At 32.2% G+C, this 24,899-nt stretch overlaps 1 protein-coding gene across 1 annotated transcript in view; it reads right to left on the reverse strand.

Annotated features, from left to right (window-relative positions):
- Positions 1-104: 104 nt before the first annotated feature.
- Positions 105-24,899, reverse strand: part of LOC130443340 (relaxin receptor 2) — a 68,380-nt gene continuing 43,585 nt past the window's right edge. Inside the window, exons 11-20 of the mRNA XM_056777910.1 lie at positions 21,869-21,940; positions 21,741-21,812; positions 20,646-20,717; positions 20,474-20,590; positions 17,910-18,142; positions 13,007-13,272; positions 9,491-9,722; positions 9,318-9,430; positions 9,130-9,246; positions 105-4,494 (exon numbers count right to left, since the gene is read on the reverse strand). Of these exons, the coding sequence (XP_056633888.1) occupies positions 4,432-4,494; positions 9,130-9,246; positions 9,318-9,430; positions 9,491-9,722; positions 13,007-13,272; positions 17,910-18,142; positions 20,474-20,590; positions 20,646-20,717; positions 21,741-21,812; positions 21,869-21,940 (1,357 nt within the window). The 3' untranslated portion in view covers positions 105-4,431. The remainder of the gene's footprint in view (positions 4,495-9,129; positions 9,247-9,317; positions 9,431-9,490; positions 9,723-13,006; positions 13,273-17,909; positions 18,143-20,473; positions 20,591-20,645; positions 20,718-21,740; positions 21,813-21,868; positions 21,941-24,899) is intronic.

Below are 24,899 nucleotides of genomic sequence, written 5' to 3' on the forward strand. Positions count from 1 at the left end.
TATTGTATATATGAAACAGCACATCAGGTCTTACAGGCCCATAGCTTGAAGTCTGTCTGTTGCTTTTCTCAAATTCCTTTTCCTCATGTTGCGATATTGTGCCAGTTCACACATTACTGTTATTTTTAAATCAAAATAAATAGCCTTGATTTAAGATCACATACTATATTTAGCTCATGTTTGTGGGTCTGAAATTTGAAACCGTGCTTTTTTGCGGGAATGCTCTGCAGGTTGGATCGATTTGTTTCAGTCCCATGAACGTTAGGTCACTATTTAATACATAAAATGACTAAAAGTGTTTAAGAGACCACATTTTTTTAAGCCCAAGACCAAGTAAATTCCTCAAAAAATCAAGCGATTAACATATAAGCGATATAATTTTTGAGAAAGGTGTTTAAGAAAGTTACTTTAATTAGACTAAGGGGCGAAAAAATTATTGGGCTTAGAGGCGCCAAAAATTCTAAATCCGGCCCCAATGATATTCTGAGTGGTAGAAATTCTGGTTGGTTCATTGATAAGTTGGGTAATTCCATGACTGTGGGTAAAATCTTTAGCTTCCTGCCCTGCATAGCCAGTTCTGTAAAAAAAATTTCAACCAGCTGATGTGAGGTTTAAGAATAGCTGTATGTAGTGGGTATCACTAGGAGGTCTGTATATGAAGCATATGTTCTTTGAATCCTTTCAATATCTGCATTCTTCTTTATTAATCTTGCACTGCCCTTGAGATGTTTTTGCACTTTAAAAGATTTCCTAGGGCTCCAAATGTTTTATTTCCACTTGCTAATCTCTTATAAAATTATTTATATTTCTTCAACTTTACTTGTTACTGTCACTCCTAGATATTCAAACTCTTGTAGTCTATTGATTCGAAACTCTCTGATTTTTTTTATTAATTATGAAACAGATGAAAGAAGTAGGAGAATTTCATAAGTAAGGGGTATTGGTACCGATAAGGGTTACTTTTATAATTTTAAAGTTAAAATAACAACACGAGGAAGTGTTGATGCAAAATCATATTGGAAATCTTTGATTCTGTGAATAAGGTTTATAGGTACTCAGAAAACAGTGGGACTAGATCTCCAACTGAACTAGATATACCCATATAAAGTTTTAATACTAGTAATTTGCCCGTGTACTTTAACCGGCTAGAAAAAAACACATTTTCCAAAAACATCTATATTTTGAAAATAAAAATGTATACACAGTATTTACCAAATAGCCATTATGGCCTAATACGTTTTTTGTAATTACAATACAAAAATTACAAATAAAATAAAATTCTACTAATTATTTAGTTGAAAATGATCAACATTTCTAACGTCAAACAAGCGATTGTTTCATAAACCACGTTAAGCTAAAACAATTTTAAATAAATGTGAATAAAAAATTTACCTTCAATATAGATATCCAGCAAATGGTATTCCAAACACACCAAAATTTAATTATAGATACAATTATTAATAAAGGTGAAAAGTACAACACGATGTATACATAGCAGAAAATGCTGTCCACCAGATATTCAAGTTATAAATAACAAATGGACTTATAAAATTTATTTTACACTGTTAAATATTGTTCGGAGTCATGATGTATAACTATCGAATCTTGCTTTCGTTACTAAATACAGTACAGAGAGTGGACTACCAATGCTCTTTCTTTCTCTTTCAGCAGTTCGAGCCCACTGTAATAAACTCCAATACCTTGCTCTCGCTATCTTTAATATTAACTGTATGAGAAAAACGAAATGTATATTAGTACAGACGTTGTCCATATAGTCTTTACTATAGTTATAGATAATGGTACAGGTTAGTGGTAATGACGCTATGTTATATTGTAATTGAGCAATCTAAAGAATTATCAAAATCAGTTGACGCTCTCGTAAAAATTGCCGCCGTGGGGTAATTAAATGCTTTTGTGGCAAGGTTTTGAGGAAACGTAAAGTTGGATTTTAGACCTTTTTATTCCCAGTTTTATGGAAAAATGACTTCTTAAAGAAGTGCCCTGGAAATGTGGCTTACTTGCACACTGACTAGAAAGCTTAATAGTCAGTTTCAGCTCTATTAGTTTCACTGAAATAAATCTAAACACTATTTGCATAGTCGTCTAGACATTATAAATCAAAAAAGTAATAAACAAATCTTACTACCGGAGAAAAGGAAACAAATCTTACACAAGTACATACGAGAAAATCGATTGCTTACCTTACAGCCGCCATTTTGAAGTAGATCAGCTGTTTTCTTAGATTGCCTAGTGTCGAGAAAAGTTTGACGTATGACGATAGATAAATGACATTTTTTTGTAATATCTCTTCGTTTAATTAAATTTAATTTGCTGCTTAGCAGACAGAAATCTAAGTTTCTTTACATATATTTATGTTGGAAGCATAAACGTTACAAACAAACAGTATGGTTACAATAAATAACCTCATTACCACCGATGTATACTTTGGAACACATGTGAAATAACCTCATGACACCGAAAATAATTTAGAACCGAAAGAAGAATTGAAGCTCGTTATTAAACAGAAAATTGCAGTTCACTTTCTATTATAGGAATGTGTATAACTACCACCAAAACGCAGCTTTATTTACAAAAGCAGTTTAGTTTTTAGTTTTAACTCAGAATTGATACGAACACTTTTAATAGATATAGACATTGTGTAAAAAAGCTGGTATTTACCAACGGTACCGTTTAAATCGATTTATTACACAGCTACATTTTGATGAGTTTGATGAGTTCACCTATTGCAATTCACGAGAAATTTAATCTCAGTTTACGTTACATATATCAAGGTTAACAAAACTAAACTTGTAACAATTTTTATAACTTCCTTTTTCTGACCAATCTAATTTTGTCTAATATTACCGTATATTCTACGCTCATCTAGAAAATTTCCAAAATAATAGTTGCCCGATCATATAATATATACTGTGTGGTATGTAAATCTGATGACTGACTGTTCGGTATCGTTCGGCAATACATTTTATTTCGATCTCACTGCTTATTTCGCGTTCGGTTGTATAAATTTTTGAACACTCTGACTAAGATCTCTTTGCTCCGAATCTCGAAAGGTAGCTCTCAGATTTGTTTTGACTTTTGACGTTTTGTTTGACGTTTCAATGGTAATCAATTAGCAATTTTATTCGACAGTTATTTGTACTCATGTGTTGTGTGTTGTTTTTGTATGTATAAAATAAATAGTCTTATTCGTTATACATAAAAACTGACAGTACACCTAACCTAACCACCTCCAGATGTCACGTATTAATACCCAGCTTCGGTACGAATTGGTTCTCTATACAATAAATAAGTATTTAAAATGTCAATATGTGTACTTTCGTCAAATCCCATACTTCCCTATTCACTGTTCTGTAGTACTTTATGTCCTAAAGTTATGACCAGCTGATTTAAATTATTTTGGGTTATTTTTTACTATTAGACAAAGAGTATTTCCTTGTCTAAGCGTTTACTGTTCGGCAATTACCATAATCAATCTGTACAACCTATGACAATGTAATCCAAATCGTTCTCTACTCGATCTGTTCCGCGAACATTGTCGAACGCAACTGTTTGCGAAAATTACTAAGTGGGCGACATCTGTTAATTTTGTTTCAAACTAATTTTTTTGTTTTGTAAACAAAAAGTATTATTATATTATACAATCACACATCCTTCGAAAACTATAAACACGTGGTAAAAGTTGTAGTGTTTACAAGTGTACTAGTCGTTAAAATCTTATTCTAGTGGCCAATAAAACTCTTATGTACCTTTTTGGTAGTTTTGTGTAGGTATTCAAGTCTTTTCTTCCGGTACTTACATGAACCAATTAATTTCCAATCTTTAACTACGTCATTCAGATTAATTGTTATCTCATGAGGCTGGGAGTTAGACCTGACATCTGTTGACGCAAATTTTCAATGATTTTTGAATTTGTTCCTTCTAGGCCCCATAATACTATATGTTCCACTTTAGAAACCGATTCACCTTCTTTTAATGGTCTGCTTCTGACTCCCAACATATTCCATGATGTGTGAAAATGGTTATTTCAATTTTCGTCTTTGTTAGACCGATTCTTAAACATTTTGTTCTAACCACACAAACACGTTTAGGAGATAACGGGAGTTATAAAAATAGAGAAAATTCTACCAAAATCACTATAAACACATAAAAAACTAAACACGCCATCTACTAACGTTTGATGTTCGCAAAGACATGTTACCGGAGTAGAAGAAGAATAACTTAACTAAGTGAAAACTTTGGAAAATGTCAATATTTTCTAAAACTTATTGAGCACTAGGTTATTCTCATTGTGGAATATACGGTAGATATTCAAGGAATTTTGATTGTTTCACGAGGTCAATTTGGTTTGCATTCATACTTTTTGGATTAGTTGTTTTTTGATTATTGTTTATGTAGATCGAAAACAATCTATCATACGGGTGTTGATCTCCTCCAGCTGGTTTTACTTCCCGTTAAGCTACTGCTGTGAGTACCCTGTAAGAAAATAAATTTATTTAGAAAACCAGATTTTTTTTCATTTTCCTTCCATAGTATTACATTTTTAGAATAAAAAATACACGCAAAAAATGTTTACGTGAAATAAAGAAACTTTGGTGAAACTGTAAAGGAAGTTCTAATTATTACCATTCCTTTTTTATGGTAATTTATAATCATTTATAACTAAATTTTCTAAGGGCAAATAAATACCACTCAGCACTTGTGTCTTAATATAATGTTTGATCAACAACTTTCGGAAACTCGAGATCTCAGAGGGCCCGTAGTGGAAAAGCGGACTACATAAAGCGTAAATCCCTGGAAACTATAAGACAAATTTCAATTTTAAACCGTTTCACTGCTACCTATTGATTAGAGCGCGAATTAACTTGTGTCAGATATTTTGACAATTATTTCTTGTTGTTAGAAAGTGAAAGAAAATAGAAAGGAATATTATAATGAAGAGAAATTAAAGAAATATGCAGATAGAGTGGAAGAATTCATTTTGAATGAGATTTATTGGAAATTGAAAATATATAAGCAAACAATGATATGAAAAAGGATCGAGAAAGAAGTAAAAGGCAAAATCAGAAAGCACCTTATGAAGATGTATATATATAATAAGTGATTATGAAGGAAAAATGGAGTCGCACAGTATTTAAAAGAATCACTAGATGATAGTGGAGAATAACTAAGCAAAAGGGAATCGAAGGTAAAAAGGAAGACAGCAATATTTCAATTGATATCTTGTAATATGGAGACGAAGAGATTATGGCTTTTGTTGATACAATAAGCCAATAACCACCGCGACATAGCACTTTTGGATGTAACATACAAAGTTCTGGAAAAAATAGTCTACAATAGACAACATTTTCATTATGCAATAACTTCAAGAGAATTTTTATAAAAATATCCAAGTCTGCATATTCTATTCATCGATTTCAAACCATACCATCAAGAGAAAGAAATGTATAATGTGGGGCAGTGGAGAAAAGTCAATAAACAAGCGATTATATAATTTTGGTACGAAATAATTAATTAACAAAAAAGACCAGCTCCCTAAACGAAATTTCTACGGCGCCCCTTAGGGGCCATCTATAAATTACGTCACACGAATGTTAGGGCTTTTGCATCCCTCTCACCGTCCTTGTCACATTTCTATAACCCCCCTCCTGATGTGACGTCACACATTTTTTGAATTTTTGAATGTATTCAAAAATAATCGAGAGAAAACAGCTGTTTTGATTTTTCACTTATATTTTAATAAAATAATCTAATCAAATAAACATCAAATAATTAAACTAAGAAAACTATGACTGTCACTCAGCAAAAGTTAAACGTTAAGTAAACAGTAGTATTATATTGAAGTTACTGCGCCAGCGCATGTGGTAGCACTTGTCGAAAGTCTCAGAAACAGCCGAATCGCGGAACAGTAAAAACGTCAAGCGAGCACTTTCCGACTATTCCGAATTCCCGTGAATTTGAGTGTCTCACTCGCATAACAACGCTGTTCTAGAGTTAATCTAATAGCGAGATTGCTACTTTATCAATAATTCACATTTTAGTATCTTGAATTTTAACATGTGATGTCACAAAAATTTTGATATCCCCATCGTTCAATTCTAATCCATACTTTTGAAAATTTCCGATCATAGATAAAATCACTAATTCTTGATATAAAAATCAAATTTCTATATAGAAATTTATTAATTCAAGTGCAAGTATATATAAGTACAGTAAACTTAGCTCAACTAGAATTCGAGATATGCAGCATTGAGTGGAGAAAAGTCTCGGAAAAATTTAAAAGTAAAGTTGAATTCGTCATTTGCAGCATTGAGTGGAGAAAAATCTAAATTTAAAAGTGAAGTTGAAAGTCCGCGATTAGTCCTCTTTAGACTTGACCAATTCACTTATATCTCAAATAGAAGGGATTCATTTACTGAATGTTCTTAGACCAAAATGAACAACTTATCTCAATTAGAATTCGTGATTTGCTGCATTGAGTGGAGAAAAATCTAAATTTAAAAGTGAAGTTGGAAGTCCGCGATTAATTCTCTTTAGACTCGACCAATTCGTTCATATTATATCTCAAATGAAAGGGGTTCATTTACTGAGTGTTCTTAGACCAAAATGAACAACTTATCTCAATTAGAATTCGTGATTTGCAGCATTGAGTGGAGAAAAATCTAAATTTAAAAGTGAAGTTGGAAGTCCGCGATTAATTCTCTTTAGACTCGACCAATTCGTTCATATTATATCTCAAATGAAAGGGGTTCATTTACTGAGTGTTCTTAGACCAAAATGAACAACTTATCTCAATTAGAATTCGTGATTTGCAGCATTGAGTGGAGAAAAATCTAAATTTAAAAGTGAAGTTGGAAGTCCGCGATTAATTCTCTTTAGACTCGACCAATTCGTTCATATTATATCTCAAATGAAAGGGGTTCATTTACTGAGTGTTCTTAGACCAAAATGAACAACTTATCTCAATTAGAATTCGTGATTTGCTGCATTGAGTGGAGAAAAATCTAAATTTAAAAGTGAAGTTGGAAGTCCGCGATTAATTCTCTTTAGACTCGACCAATTCGTTCATATTATATCTCAAATGAAAGGGGTTCATTTACTGAGTGTTCTTAGACCAAAATGAACAACTTATCTCAATTAGAATTCGTGATTTGCTGCATTGAGTGGAGAAAAATCTAAATTTAAAAGTGAAGTTGGAAGTCCGCGATTAATTCTCTTTAGACTCGACCAATTCGTTCATATTATATCTCAAATGAAAGGGGTTCATTTACTGAGTGTTCTTAGACCAAAATGAACAACTTATCTCAATTAGAATTCGTGATTTGCAGCATTGAGTGGAGAAAAGTCTCGGAAAAATTTAAAAGTAAAGTTGAATTCGTCATTTGCAGCATTGAGTGGAGAAAAATCTAAATTTAAAAGTGAAGTTGGAAGTCCGCGATTAATTCTCTTTAGACTCGACCAATTCGTTCATATTATATCTCAAATGAAAGGGGTTCATTTACTGAGTGTTCTTAGACCAAAATGAACAACTTATCTCAATTAGAATTCGTGATTTGCAGCATTGAGTGGAGAAAAATCTAAATTTAAAAGTGAAGTTGGAAGTCCGCGATTAATTCTCTTTAGACTCGACCAATTCGTTCATATTATATCTCAAATGAAAGGGGTTCATTTACTGAGTGTTCTTAGACCAAAATGAACAACTTATCTCAATTAGAATTCGTGATTTGCAGCATTGAGTGGAGAAAAATCTAAATTTAAAAGTGAAGTTGGAAGTCCGCGATTAATTCTCTTTAGACTCGACCAATTCGTTCATATTATATCTCAAATGAAAGGGGTTCATTTACTGAGTGTTCTTAGACCAAAATGAACAACTTATCTCAATTAGAATTCGTGATTTGCTGCATTGAGTGGAGAAAAATCTAAATTTAAAAGTGAAGTTGGAAGTCCGCGATTAATTCTCTTTAGACTCGACCAATTCGTTCATATTATATCTCAAATGAAAGGGGTTCATTTACTGAGTGTTCTTAGACCAAAATGAACAACTTATCTCAATTAGAATTCGTGATTTGCTGCATTGAGTGGAGAAAAATCTAAATTTAAAAGTGAAGTTGGAAGTCCGCGATTAATTCTCTTTAGACTCGACCAATTCGTTCATATTATATCTCAAATGAAAGGGGTTCATTTACTGAGTGTTCTTAGACCAAAATGAACAACTTATCTCAATTAGAATTCGTGATTTGCAGCATTGAGTGGAGAAAAGTCTCGGAAAAATTTAAAAGTAAAGTTGAATTCGTCATTTGCAGCATTGAGTGGAGAAAAATCTAAATTTAAAAGTGAAGTTGGAAGTCCGCGATTAATTCTCTTTAGACTCGACCAATTCGTTCATATTATATCTCAAATGAAAGGGGTTCATTTACTGAGTGTTCTTAGACCAAAATGAACAACTTATCTCAATTAGAATTCGAGATATAAGAGATGAAAACTATAAAAACATTGGAAATGAACTGGAAAAGAGTCGTGTTTGAGTATAACTTAAAGAGGGTATATATGTTAAGAGTGACTTTGAAAGCTTGATGAAAAATCTAGGCATAAATAGAGCACTCGCATCTCTACTTTCGTCTGGTAGACGTCCTTTTGTCTCTATAGTGTGTAACATTTGTGCAGACTTCTCAGCAATGAAAGTACTACTGCTGTAGTAGAAGGTTATCTGGATAATTCTCGGCAACATAATCTTGCGACTACTAAACTGAAAAACTTGAAGAAAAATACCGCTATAACTTTTTAAACTACAAAGTACTTCCCACAGTTTCTTGATGGAAAATTTAGACGTAAATACCGTGCATTTAAAAAAAGGCAACGGAATAAAAAATAATTTTTGGTTACTGCCTGTAAAAAATATCAAAAACATTACAAAAAAGTCCCTTTAAATTTCTCCTAAATTTAATGGTTCCGTTTTAAAATCGAAGAATGTTGAGTGTCTTAAGTTACGTCGCAAGCTTCAGCAGAATTTATTGAATAATTCACGAACATATTCCATCCTCGAAAAAAATTAATAATTTTTGACCGTAGTATAAGATGTTAACTATTCGAAGAACAATTTTCTTAACTCACCCGGTAACTAAAATGTTTTGTCGGTATTGGAAACACTCCGAAGGTGAGACTCAAACCAGATTCTGATGCGTGGTTATCAGATTTTCTTCGACAACAAGAATTTAACATTTTTCGTATCTGAAATATGATAAATATTTTATTACATCGATAGATTTTCAATAATGTAAGTATAGACGAATAAATCTTACTTGTTTCTTAAATATACTAGTGGTTAAAGTATAAAGAACTGGATTCAATGCTGAATTGATCGGAAGTACGAAGATGGCCAACCAAGCATATAAATCTTGAGGTATGGATATCCCTTAAAATTATTTTTAACAAATCATTCAATCGCAGGATAATAGAAAAGATTTTATTTTACCTGATAAGGCGACTAATTTCACCAACACAACGGGAACCCAACATAAGCAATCTGTAAAAACAATGATACCAAATCGTTGAGCGACTTTATCGGTGTCCTGACTTTGTCTCGTCGATCTACAAGCTACACCGCTAGATTTGATTTCATTAATCATTCGAAGATAAGCGTAGCAAATAAATATTAATGCCAAAGTGTTCAGTAGAATAAACATCACTGCGGAGTATTGCCATCCCTAAAAATCCATAACCTTCAAAAAAATCGTAGTAAAAAGTGGCGTCTATATATATCTAACCTCAAAAGAAGGTGCCGTTTTTCAAGATCATAAAATAGAGTATTTGTCACAAAAAGTTAATTCAGAAATAATTGTTTACTTTTACAAAACAAAATTGAAAAAATGTTTTCCTCGCGATTTTTTAAATTTCTTATTTGTATAAAGCAAAAAAATATTGCTTATAGCTTATAGCTTAGGCTGAGGCCGCACTACGATTTTTTTCAGCAAGCGGTTAATCACTACAACCGCGAAACCGCTTGAGACGCACACACCACGATAAAAAATCGCGAAACGACCCGCAGTTTGAAGATGGATTACAAGGTAGCAGTATGCGTTGTTGCTCTGATAATAAGAAATAGAAAAAGAAGACGTCAACGCAAATTTCGAAAATATTGGATCCATCCACTTACTGGGCGTAGATTTGAGAAAGGTTTCTTTCATAAGAAGTATCAAAGCTTAAGAGACCATCCTGATAAATTTTTTAATTACTATAGGATGTCAGTAGCCAGCTTCGATAAGATTTTACAAATTGTGCGTCCGTACATCACCTTCATGGATACAAAATTTCGCAAATGTATTTCACCAGAGGAGCGCCTGTCCGTTACGGTCTACCGAATACTGACCAAAAAACCGTCCGCGTTTACGCCAGTGCGTGCGTGCGTTAACCAAGTTTTTACTCGCGAGCTTTTTGTAGCAAATCACGGTTTTAAAATCAGTCGCGGGAAAAAACCGCAGGTGCGGCCGCTTGTATTAGTTTTCTAGGGGCACAAATTCACGCGATTAAAAACCACAGCGGTTTAACCGTAGTGCGGTCTAGGCCTTAGACGTTACACCATTTTGTATATTCCAGAAGCTGTGGAAAGCGAAACAGTGTGGACTGAAGCATTGTCATGAAGCAAGTGCACACATTAGTGAGTTCAAGTAATATTCCGCGTTCACGGTTGTATTCGATTCTTTAAAGTCAATCCAAAAAATACCCCTACTGTCCCAAAAATCTTTTTTTTTGGGGCTTTTCGTTACATTTGCTTTTTTTGTTATGGAACTTATATAGCTATGGCCTATCTGGATTTGAAAGTTTGCTCCCGCTCTAGATGTATCTTTTTAAAATAGACTAGTTTTATTAAAAATATACAACAATTTTAAACATTTTCTTTGAGGGCCGATATAAATAGAAAAAAAAACATGTTCACTAGCATATGCATAGGGCGTACAAAACAAAATTTTGATTTATTTGCCACGTGGGTGCGCTACAATTAGTATTTCAGGAAAACGAAAAGGTAGTCCGAGTACATAGTACTCGTGACAGATTCACTAAGAGTATTACCTAAAATTTAGTACCTAACCCACTCTGTAAAGTTGTAAAGTCGAAAAATTGAAACCTAGAATTTCTAAATCGTTTAAGTTAGGTTAGGTTAGGTTAGGTTACCCATTCTTTTCAAAAGAGACAAAGGAGAATATTTTTTATTAGAAAATGATAATAACATAAATTTAAATTGTATAGAAAACAACATTTTACATGAACGTACATAATTGAAACCCCAAGTTGCATAATCTTCCTTTACGAGTTGTCTAATCTTCATGACAACCACGATCACGAGTTGGCACATTGTAACAGAAATCGAAATTTCTGGCAATATATATAAAAATGAATTGCTGTTCGTTAGTCTCGCTAAAACTTGATAACGGTTGGACGATTTGACTAATTTTGGTCTTGAACTATTTGTGTCTAGTGTCCAGAGAAGGTTTAAAAGATGATGGATATGAAAATGCTCGGAATTGAAGAAAAACAACAATATTGTTTTTCCTTGATGTTTTGTCACAAATGAAATTTCTGACCGCAACCATAATATTTGACATTCGACAACCAACTAATATGTCGATCTATTCTCAATGTCGATCGATACCTCAGACAAAGAGTGGCGATTATCGCTACATACGCGAGATCTTTCTTTACTTTGGTGATCCTTTGTGCTAGTGACATTTCAAGTTTTTTGCTCTTGTTTGCGAAGCAGTTATTCATCATCATATACTCAAAAGAGGAACTTATTCAGCTTGTTTTACCAGATATAGCGCAACAGTTCAACCATAATTGCAATATTGGCGGCGAAAAATAAAGATGTCGAGGATCTTAATACGACCATTCAGAATTTTCTTCCGTGATAGTTGGTTTCCTTTAAATCAGTCAACACCGTTATGAACCAGGATGACGTAGTTAACTATCCTACGGAGTTTTAAATTCACTGGAATTGCCTGGATTACCACCTCAAAAGTGGGATCAGTAGTCATCATGCTGCATAGCATTAATCAACCTCAACAATGCAATGGAACAAGACCGGCTATGAAAAAGGTGATGAATAACGTCATTGAGACAACAATCATAAAGGAAAAATACAAAGGAGATGATGTCTTGATCTCGCGTATACCGATGATTCCAAGGAATTTACCATTAGATTTTGAACGTTAACAATTTCCGCTACGTCTGGCTTTTGCCATGACCATAAATAAATCGCAAGGGCAGTCGTTGGAAGTTTGGAGTTTCCCCGCATGGACAATTATACGACACGTGCTAGCGTGTGGAAAGCTGTTATCTTTGTTTATCCAAAGACAAAAAACAAAACAAAGAATATAGTTTATCAGAAAACTTTAAATTAATTAACAGACTGTATCATAACTGCATGTGTCTGTCAATATCAAATTGAAGCCTTATAAATAGCCAGAAATTTCAGGAAAACTCCGTTTTGTAAGTAATCAACATCATGTGTAATTTTTTTTATTTGTTTGTTTTTAGTTTATTTTATACAAAAGTTTCAGTCTTTCATTTATCGATTGAGGCAGTATGAAATCTGCCGGAACAGCTAGTTTATTATAAAAGCACTGTCAATAAACAAATAGTAAATGATTAAGAGACAGTAAAGAAACTGTATTGGGAATTTTCGCATATGAAAATAGACATTACTTTTGAGACACCCTCTGTAATTTCTTCAACAATACTTCAGTTTCTATTATGACTAGAATTGTTTTGTTTAACAATACAAATTCATCATAAACTAAACGTAATTTATTTAACTGACGTATTGAAAGAATTTATTTTTATTTATTACACTTATTTATCGAGGCCAGAACATCTGTAAATGGAATCGAGTTTCATAAATTGGATATTGTCTGACTAACTGCATTAATTTTCACAGTGTAACTTCTATAGTTTGTTCTACGAGGGTTGTTAGTTTATTTCTATATATCATTACCATTGCATAAGGTTCGTGGATGTGTAAGGACAAACAAACTCCGTTATTTCCATAAAATTCATCACCAAAGTATCCGTTCATAAAACCGCTAAGCGGGGCGAACGCGACGATCATAGCAAAGCTCCATAGCGTGAAAAGAGTTATAATTGCCATTCTTTTCGAATGTTGTTTCCTTAGCAACGGTTGTGTCACTGATACAAATCTGTCCCAAGTGACCAACGTCAGAATCAAAACTGATGACTCGCATGATAATGTGCTGAGGAAACCTGAAAATCAAGATTTTTTTATTTTAAATGAATTAGTTTAATTTATAATTATATCTCTATTCAATTTCTAGGTTGGTAGGCTTATTTTATACAAGGTGTTTCTATATTCGACGGACAACCGTTACGGGATCTGATTGCTGGTATATAGGGTGTTTAAAATTTTAAATCAAAATAAAAAATTTGTCATAAATCAAGAACGCCTTTAACTTTTTTTTTGAAATTTGGTGAGCAATATGCTACTCAATAAAATAATATTTAATATTTTGACAAATTTTGGAAAAATTCAACCAGTGGCGCGCTGGCAGGATTAGTTGTTACTTTTATCCCCTTATTTTTAACGCCCCTTAAGCAAATTTTTTTAAAAATTTGTTTTATATTGCCTGATTATTTTTGATTAAAAAACTAATTACCTTTTATAGAGTTAAAATTAGTGTAGAAATTGAGATTATGAATAATTTTTATTTCTTTTCAACTACTTATGCTTAATCATTATTCGATATTAAGTGAATAATTAATTCACTTGTAAATTACTTACGTGCTTACAGACTTTTGGCAAATTTCTACACCGTTCATTTTAGCTCCATAAAAGGTTATCAGTTTTTTAACTAAAGATAATTAGGCAATTTAAAACAAATTTAAAAGAAGAACTTACTCCAGTGGCGTAAAAAATAGGGGGATAAAAGTGACAACTAACCCTGACAGCGCTCCACTGGTTGAATTTTTTCAAAGTTTGTTTATGTCAAAATATTACTTTAATAAGAAGCATATGTCAAATTTTTTATTCTGATTGAATCATTTATTGAGATATCTCTGGGGTAGAGCGTAATTCCCACATCTTCTTCTTCTATCACAGAAGTCCAAGAAGACTTGAAAGGAATAACCAGTCGACTTTCATATAGAATATTTAGACCCACATATGAGGTACACTACCTATAAAATGCGGGATGGTTGGCCCATGTGATTCGCAGTTTTCCTTTAACCTTGTAAGCTCCTTCATAAGCCAATTGGTCACCACAACCCAAAAGCTCTGTTGTTCTATTGTATTTTATTTTCTTCTCATTCAATTCGCCAAAAAAATCACTTTGCAAAGCGAACTGTTTCATCATTCCTAAAAGAAGCCAAAACCCACTAAAAAATTCACCCAAATAATCAATCACTTCTCGATGGTTAACTCTGGTGTCAGTCATAATGACAAAATAACGAATGTCTGGTTAGGTCTGGTTGAAACAAATCAATATAGTCATCTTCAAGTGACTACATTTACTCAAAGTTGAACGTTGATCGATTTCTGTTTGCTCTCAAAATACACTTTATCCTTGGACCAAATCTTTCACTCGTGTATATTTTTTTCAGTTTTGTAATTACTCAGATCGAAGCTGCCTGTTTTGAAGCATTGGTAAACGCAATTCGTCCAATTTCACTTTCTCTTTTGTATTTGAGAACTTTTTTTATCCATATTTACTTTACAGCCAATCGATCCAAAAACTTAATTTGAAAACGTCACATAATATACACAGGTGATGGTTTTAACTTTAACAAGATAGTCGGTTAATAATAATATAATAATAATTATAATAATAATAGATTTTGTCAATTTTTTGGATCCAGAATTGCAGTGAGGAATCCATGTTTCATCCTTTGTCACATCTCGTTAGATATTGGCAGTGTTTTATAACATTTGAATTATTGTGGGAACTATTACCTTTTTTGCCAGATATTTTCGTCAGATGCTTAGTTTATGAAATTATTAAATTCTTCTGGCGTAAAAGTTTTTATCTTCTTAGCTACATGTAACTATTATTAACTTCCAAGAAACATACGTAATTTTCTATAAAAATCTGCGGTAATTATTTAGTTTAGGTTGCATACGCCTGATTTCCTTGAAATTTTAGTGTTTTATACAGTTTTTTATGCTATTGGGCGCAGAAAACATTCCTTTACATAGTTTTGAACATTGGAAAATGTACACTATCTTGAATAGTTGATATTTTGCAAATACTTGATGTTGGAGAGGATTAGGCGCGGGGGGAGGGCTGTTGAACATTTAGACTATATTTTAACACCCCTCCATCCCCAATCCTCTCCAATATTTATTATAATTGGCTACGACTAATGTAATGACACAAATAAATTTCTAACAATAATCATTTATTTACACGCACAAATAATCATCAATTTCTATCGGATACATTCGTGACATTTCTTCAATAAATTCTTCAATTCTATTTGAATATGAATAATGTCTTTTAAATAGAAATTCCCCAAAAATACTGACGATAACGAGATCTAGTTCTTCCATAACGTTGTATATTAAAGTCGCTCAATATGTATTAAATTAATCAGCATAATTTTCTCTACAACGTACTAAAATTTCAAGGAAATCAGACGTTTGCAACCTAAACTAAATAATTACCAAATCTTCAAAATTTGGATTTTTTAGGTAATAAATTCTGTATAGTAACATTCACAACCTCATTATCTAAATTCGTACTTTTCAGTACAAAATTCATTTAAATTGAAATTATTATATTATTAATTATTATAAACTATTCCGTTTTATTTGTGTTTTGTAAATTTGTGTGTAGAGACAATTTTTTTACGTCGTCTCCAGTCTGTCTATTGTTGATTCATACACGCCGGTATCTATACCAGACTATAGAGGGATTGTTTTTATACGAGCCTTTCATAAATGAGTCGAATACGTATTGCTAAGAGCGCAACCAATTAATTGAATCTTTATTAATGCATAGAAGACAGTCGCAGTATAATCAATTATGTCCTTTGGAAAGTAACCGTACTGTCAAAAGTCGTTTGAAGGGGCGACGAATATTTTTAAGAGATTTATTTTCAAGTTCATTCAAATTATTCATTTGGAATTGAAATCATTTGTTTTTATGCTGCTCTGTTTACATTTTTTGAATTTTATTGATTGGTTTACGAATTTTTTGAAGAATTTTTCATAGTTTCTGTTTCAATTTACTTTTATATTTAACTCACATCTATTCTTATGTTAGGTTATATACAATTATACGAAATACAAATATGGTATATTTAATTGACTTACCACAAAGTTTACGGATATAATTATGTGTTTTCACACCCAATACAACATCTAAGTTACAGCCCTTAGATCCAAGAATAATAAAAAACTTCAAATCCGCTTACAGAAAGAAAGTTGTTAGGAAACTGATAACAAATATAGAACAACAGTCAGCTCAATCTATTAATGTATAACATGCAATTAGAATGATTGAGAAGTGTATATATATATAAGGCTATACATTCTATTGGGAATGTATAGCCTTATAGCCTATTTTTTCGTCTACCAGGCAAACTTCTCTCGCTCGGTCTCCATACTGTGATTTTCCTTGTATCTTGCCGTTTTCCATTCTTTTAATGTGTCCGTACCATTGTATTCTTTTTGGTGTAATTGTATTTACTACATCCTAATTTTCTAATGTAGACTCCTGTCTTGTAGACTCTTAATTTGGTTGCTCTGCAAATTCTTTTTTTAGACAACGCCATCTGAAAGTTGTTCGTTCTGTATTCATTTAGACAGTTCCGTACTGTAAAACACTTTCGGGGCGCTCTGGAGTAGACAACTTCCTTATATGTGACTCTAGCCACTTCAATGTTGACAGTTGACAGTTTCCATCAACATCTAGTTGAGATATACATATTCCATCTGCATCCAATCCAATAAATATTAATAATTGTCCTGGAGGTACAACCAACATTACTTTTTGCAAATAATAATTAATAAATTAGTATTGAAATTGCAAATATCATTAAATACATTATATTCTTCAATAAATAAAATGTTTATAATTCTCTCTTATTTATTTTCTTTCCTCAGTGTAATTGAAAAAGTTTTGGATCTTATGCGTCGTCTAAAAAATTTTGTGTACGCCGCGGCCGAAATATTACTTTGTTGGACTCGTCTGTTGCTCACCTCGCTTTGCTGGTCTCGCAATTTTAAATTTTCAATTATTTGTTTCATTTCTATTTCTCTGTCATTTTTGTTGCTTATCATTGTTCCTGGGTCCTTAAAGGTGTCGACTACTTCGAAGATGAGGTCCTTTATATTCACTGTGTCTTGTTTACGAAATTTAGAAGTGTATCTAAAACTACAATATCAAATTGCTTCAAAAGCTGTGGATTTTCGATGCCACAAGAAGCTTCGGAAGAACTTCTTAAACCGGACAAGAGTGTAGAGGTTAATTTGAAGATTATGTGACATGTGATGAAGGTCTAGCTAATACTGGAATACTAACTGTTGCTGAAATCATCGACATAGTTAATCAGAATATGGATGACGATGACGTAAATGAAAATGACGTTGATCATACCGATCCAGCAAGTTTTGAACCACCAATAACAAATAAAGAAGCCAGAGCTGCAATCAACACACTACGAACTTTCGTTGAAACATGTGATAACTTGAAATATTATTTAAACTTGACTCCACAAATTGAAAAATATACTTAGAAATCGCGCCTTTGTGAGTCAAAATTTGAGTTAAGTCGAAACCTCGTTAGCTCGATTTTTTTGGCGTTTCCTTTGACATTGAAGTTATAGAGATTCATTTGTATATACATTTATACGAAATACAAATTTGGTATACTCAATTGACTTACCACAAAGTTTACACATATAACTATGCCTCCAAATGTACTGGTAACTAAGATAAACACCCCGATAATGTTGATCTTCAGAAGCTATTATAAACAAGTAGATTCCCATCAATAAATCAGAAAGAGCCAGATTTCTGATGTAGAGGGAATGAATTACGTTAGTTGTTGGTGCAAATCGTCGACAGAGCAGAACAATGAGATTACCAGTGCATCCTATAGCTCCCATTAACCAAACACTGAAATTAATTAGTCTGAATCTGAACAATTTTATTATTAAATTATTAAATAATATATTCTCTGTTTTCATTTAAATTTCGTAATATAAATAATATCCGAACGTTTAAACTATTGCATTTAACGCCTAGTCTTCAAAAATAGGAAAAATTAAAATGGAACTTATTAAAATTCGTTGACAATTTTTTTTAGATATTTCGCAAACTACAATGAAAAAGGGATAGAATCTATAGTATTTTTGAAAATGTATAAAAAAATCAAGCTCCGTTTCCATTAAATATTTTAGGGACTGTCACCGATCCTGCTAAAGGATGTAATTTAATTGATGTCTAGAAACTGTCCTTTTTGAGTTTTCTATGTAGGGTGATAGGGTAGACCATACAATTAACATAAACTAATAGGAATTTTCGATTTGCTTTCTTAAACTATTGTTTTTGTTGTAAGAGACAAAAATAGAAGCATTGAACAGGTTAATCGATTCTTTTGAAGTTATTAAAAAGAACCAAGGGAATAAAGAATCGTAGGTAGTCGTGCCAGATCGTTTTGACATTAGATGTGTTGCCACTTTTCCAGCCAAACATAGCAGTCTCTATGATATAAGATAATACAAATATACAGGGTGTTCCAGGACTTGACGTAAAAATTCGGAAGTGAGTAGATGGAGTGAAAATAATGCTGTGATAAAAAAATCTCATACGACCACTCATTTCTAAGTTATAGACATTTAAAGTAGACAAATCAGAACTTATATTTACGTAGATTTTCTAAATTATATATTTTCGAACATTATAAATTTTGAATTTTTACAGCGACAACCTGTATAATCTGAAGATAGCAGAAATTAATTTTCCAATCGTTTTTCGACGAAAAAGTACTTTTTATTCAACTCGATAAAATTTATGGTTCAGGAGATTTGTAGATTCTTAGATCGTTGTATATGCCAAGGAAACGGTTCGCCATGAAGAAACATTCTGAAGAAGATGATCATAAATTGTAATTATTTATTGAAAATATCCACAGGAAGTATTAAAATACAATGAAAGATTTCTAATTGAATTAAATACTGTCGAACATTGTGTTATATAAAGAAAAAATAGTTGTCGTTGATACGTTGAATTATGGTGACATTTTGCGCACTGGTGTTCGTATAGTTCGTTGTTGACCTAAAATATCATTTTATAAAAAAATAGTGGAAACTAGGTTACTTAGTTATGTAAACAAACCTGTTTCCAGTGAGTATAGATCAACCTATAAGTATTTGCAATAAATAATTACGATGTATGATAATTTTCTTCAGAATGTCTCTTTATGGCGAACGGTCTCTGGGCATGTACAATTTAAAAATCTATATATCTCCTAATCCATAAGTTTTATCGATTTAACAAGAACCTTTTCGTCATAAAATCGATTGACAGATTTATTTTTGCTAACTTTAGATTGTACAGTAAAAGTTACGGATTGTTAACCATTGGCCATGAACCGCCCCTGTCCAGATAGTAGTGTAGATTTATTCCTTCAAACATACTACATTGATATACGTAGTTCACTCAAGTACTTTAAAGGCATATATCTCAGAAAAGATAGGTTGTGTGAGAAATTTTTTTATTTCACAGTATTATTCAGTCTTGAATTTGAGGTGTATCGAAATAAAGGATTTCTACTATTCACCTCTGAAATAATTTCGAAAATCAATATAATATATTCCGCAGCTCTTAAGACGGGAAAACAACTACTTTCCTGGCTAATGCCTCGAAGAATATTGAATTACAGCCCTTCTGAAGAGCGTGATGTAAATCGACCTTTTTGTCGATATTAACATCCTCAATGGTTTGCAATTGCAAAGAGAGGGTAAAACTACTCACTAGTTTCGACGTTATTATGATTTGATAAATGTTCATGACAACAATAAGCAGTTGAGCATTTATGAGGTTAGGATGAAAGATGATACAAAAATTGAAGAAAATGAAGCACGAAGCACCTAAGACGGACAGTAAGAAATCAATGAGGACACAATAACGGACTAAACTAAGAGCTTAATAACGAATCATATGAGAAACAGATATGTTACATTTTTAGAAAACAACGAAGTCTAAGAATAAATGAAAAACCAGAAAAGACGGGATGAAGAAGAGGAAGAAATCGATTGGTGAAATTATGAAGAAGGTGTTAAATGTCAATAGAATGTTTTGATTTTTGAATTGTCTTTGAGTCATCTTGTGAAGTCACATTTTTATGATACTTTCGGTGAAAACTGTAAGTCTTATAATAATGGTTTGGTTTGGTAGATTACAAATTATAAAAAATTTGTGTTGATAAGTAATTAAAATATTCACCAAGTTCGTAGAAGTGGGTTTGCCAACATGTGTTCTTGATTGGAGATACCATCACCTTTGGGGTAACAATTTCTGACGTGTTGCGCGGATGAACACATCTCAAAACGATCAAAATATCTATAAAATTTACATTATTTCAGAAGAAGTTTACTTGAAAGGTGTTGTTACTTACATGGTTTGTAAATGATGGCATTTTTCTAAAATTATTTTGTCCAAACATCTAAATTGGTTACCTTCTAAACGTCTGAAATATATTTAGTTTTAATTTTGAGATTTATAATAAATCTTTTGTGATAAATGCGTATAGTTCCATAATTAGTGTCGGTTATTCAATAAGTTTTGTAGATCTATACGAAAAATACAATTTTATGGTTCGAAAGAAATTATATTATTCCATATGCATTTCTTGAACTTCATTAACTCTTAATTCAATAGTTTTCCTCGCTAAGTTTCGCCCAAAAGATGAATATTCGTACTGTAACTCATTGAGAGGGTGAGTTATTAGATTTAAAATAATGTTTTTCATGTTATTTCACTCCAATTTGTATATCAAGTTGATCCAAAATAGTAATACATCATGATTCCTGGAAACTTTGACGCTTTGAATTCGAAGTAGCAGGTTCATATCTCTCCTAAGCATCTTATTTTCACTAAGGATCAAGTTGGTAGACCCAAGTCTTATATAACATTATAAGAATATGCAAAAAATATTTTTTTTTGTCTAAAACGCTCCCAATGTTGATAAATTCGTTTACGAATGTTTTTTTGTTCCGGCTTTGGCGAATGCCGTACTTATTTTGCACAGACACTTTTATATACAAAAGAAGATGTCCAGAAATTCTACCAAACCTTTTTTGCTATGTTCGCTGCAGTTGATGCATTTTTAGACGTCTTTTGTATGCAGCGTCTTCAAGATTCATATATTCACTTATAAATGTAGCAACATACCTTTCCGATATACCGAATTAAAGATAGAGTCCTATTAAACGGTCAACATTCGTCTGTGAAATTGTTTTGGTGCTACATCTTCCAAAACTAAGAATTTTCTTATTACACGACTTTCAAGTTTTACCATTGAACGACTGAGAATATGAATGATTGAGTTGATCGATTAATTCGACTAAGTATGTTACTATACAACTCACATCTTGAAGAAAATTGCTAATATCACCAAAATAATTAGAATCTCTAAATTGAAATAATGGAAAATTCATTACCAACATAACATATAGGTTAGAGAATGCAACAAAAACTACATAATACTTACAGAGATTGTAGTTTCGGAATATCTACAAACACTCCTTTTTCCACTGTTCTAATGAAATTATTGTTGAGGGTTCTAAAAAATCGATTAATAACAATTGAATGTATATTAGAACAAGTAGAGACACTCACAGTGCTTCTAGTTCCGTTAAGTTTGTAAAAGTTCCATTTTTCAGTTCGCTTAAACGGTTATTTGATAGGAATCTGTAGAAGAAAATCAACAGATTAATGATTAAAGCATATATCTAAATTTTATTCATCTACAACTATAACATAACACTAGTTTATGATGATGGTCTCAGAAGTACCTGTCCCAACAAAGAAAACATAAAAAATTTAGTAAGAAATAAATTTATTTTCTCAACGTAATCTCTTTTCAGCTTCATACAATTTTTCCAGCAAGTTTAATAAGTTCCATACCCTTTTTATAATAAGAATAGTCAAGCTCTTCAAAATAGTTATTAACTGTCAACATCACCTCTTCATTGTTGGAAAATCTTTGACTACCGAGCCATTTTTTCAAGTCTGGGATCAGAAAATAATCTGAAGGGGCTAAATCTGGCGAATAGAGTGCATCAAGTAGCAATCAAATCATTAATTCCTTAATTTTAACCATTGCAATAACGGATGATTGAGGTGGTGCAACGTATTGATGAAACAACACTTTCTTCTTAGCGATATGCGGCCGTTTTTGCTTGATTTCTTCGCTCAAACTTGCAATAAGTTCGCATAATACTCGCAGTTGATTGTTTTCCCTTTTCCAAGATAGTCAATGAAAATTATCCAAAGGGCATAACAAAAAACCGACGCCATTACCTTGTCTGCTGATAGAACGTGAAATGATGGACTCTGTGAAACACTCGACAAAAACATCTTCACGACGCTTTTTGTTCCATTGTGGGTACCACTTTGTACCACTGTTGATAACGAAGGAATAGTCTCACCCAGAGTAGAATCTAGTTCAGCTTTTATTTTGGTTGGGCTAAGGTACTCCAAATAAAAGTATTGTACCACATAATGATGACTACTTTTTTCAGTTTTTACGAATTCACTGAATAAGTTCAATATTGATGGCTGCCAAACAAATATTAGATATTAGAATATGGTTAGGTTATATAATGATATATTTAATAATTTATATCCTAACCGAAATCCCAGAACAAGATCTACTGTCAGTAAATTAGTAACAAAATTCAATGAAACTGGTTCAGTAAAAGATTGATCCAAATCCGGGCGCAGAAAAATCGATCAATTGAAATCAAATCTTTAGATGTTTGTATCCTGACGATCCACACTTTAGTACTAGACAAATATCCAGCGAACTTGATATTTCGCAAAGTGATAATAAATTTCACCTATACAAAGTAACGCTGGTTCAAGAGTTGTCAGATGACGATTTTGATAGACATGAAGAGTTTGCAGACCTAATGATGGGGATGCCACTTTTGTATTAATGGAAACGTAAATCGGCATAATTGTAAATACTGATCACGTAACAATCCTCGTTAGATGCGTTAATCCCACACCCAATATTCCGAAAAACTGAATGTATGGGATGGAATAATAAGCGACAAAATAATTGGTTCCTTTTTCATTAAGGGTAATTTAAATGGTCCGGCCTAGTTAGATCTATTGGAAAATAGTATTATACGAATGTGGATCTACTTCTAACATGACACAAACATTTAAAGATTTGTCTTGTTTAAGTTCCAGAGGTAATTGAGGTGTTCCGTAAATAAAACTCACTTTGTATTATATTTTTAGTTATATTGAGTTTCATTTCATTTCATTTTATCCTGTGATTATCAGCTCTCGTGAACAGAGTTATTAATTAGAGAAATTTTATCCAGCCCTCTCGTATAAAAAAATTGATTTATGTGTTTACCTTTAACTAAACCAACACGTGTATTTCAAAAAGCGACGGTAAGAAAATTATTATACAAAGAAAGTTGCTTTTTACATTTCCATGACCTTTAATTGAAAAGTTTTAGTATGTTTTCAGTTACACACTTGGTTGAATATAATTTTGAAGATATGGACAGGAATATTTAGACTGTTTAATGGTTCATCTTTGTGATGATAACTTCAAGTTTCAGTCCTCACATTCTTAGATTGATACAGACGATACGCAAATTTTTCAATGCATAATATCAAAGAAATGAGCCAAATAGAAATGAGAATTCAATAGACTATATCTTTATTGGTAGAAAGAAATAGAAATTAGTAAAATATGTTAAAGTAGGAAGAGATACTATTAAAAATTATCAGTAATAGTATATTAGCCACATAGCAAGATATGACAAATATCGTCTTTTGCAGTTGATTGTCCAAGGCAAAGTGGATAGTAAGAGAGGACTTGGGAGAAGACGGCATTTATGGTGGCACAACCTACACCAGTGGTTTGGAGTGTCATCTGTTGATATGCTTAAAAAAGCTGTAAACAAGATAAGAATAGCTTTGTTAATATCCAACGTTCGCAACGGATAAAGCAATGAAAGAAAAATAATAAAATCACAAGAATATTAGGAGATAGTAAAGAAAAATAACAAATCATGGAAAATGGAGGAGATTAAAAATGGTATGCTTGCAATTGCCTACAAAAACAGATAACAGACTGGTGAACGAATGAGATGAGAAAGATAAAAAAGAACAACGATTGAAATAAATAAGTAAAAAACAAATATGGTAAACATAAATATAAATAAATAAAGATAAAGAGCCAAAGAGAAATTATGGACAAGATTCATGCACAAAATGACAGAAAACTATAATGAAAATAAAAATTTATTCTATGAAACACTAAAACATTGAAGATAGAAGAAAATATAATAAGATGAATATATAAGACAAAGAAGTAAATATAATCACTGAGACTAATAGAGTAATATACAGATGGAGGTAATATTTCGAGTAGCTTATAAATCCAGATATTGATGATGTGGACAGTAATGAGAAAAGATGACGAAAGAAGTAGAAGCAATTGAAACATTAGAGCTAGGAAAAGCACTAAGAAGAGATATTATAACTGCTGAAATAAATAAATAGTCGAATGCGAAGGGAATAAATAAAATAAAAGAATTATTAATCCAAAATAATGCAGAAGGAATAAATAACTAAAGATTGGAGACTAGGAATCATATTACCTTGATATTAAAGTGAATAC

The sequence above is a fragment of the Diorhabda sublineata genome, chromosome 4 (assembly GCF_026230105.1).
Source record: "Diorhabda sublineata isolate icDioSubl1.1 chromosome 4, icDioSubl1.1, whole genome shotgun sequence".
NCBI lineage: Eukaryota > Metazoa > Arthropoda > Insecta > Coleoptera > Chrysomelidae > Diorhabda > Diorhabda sublineata.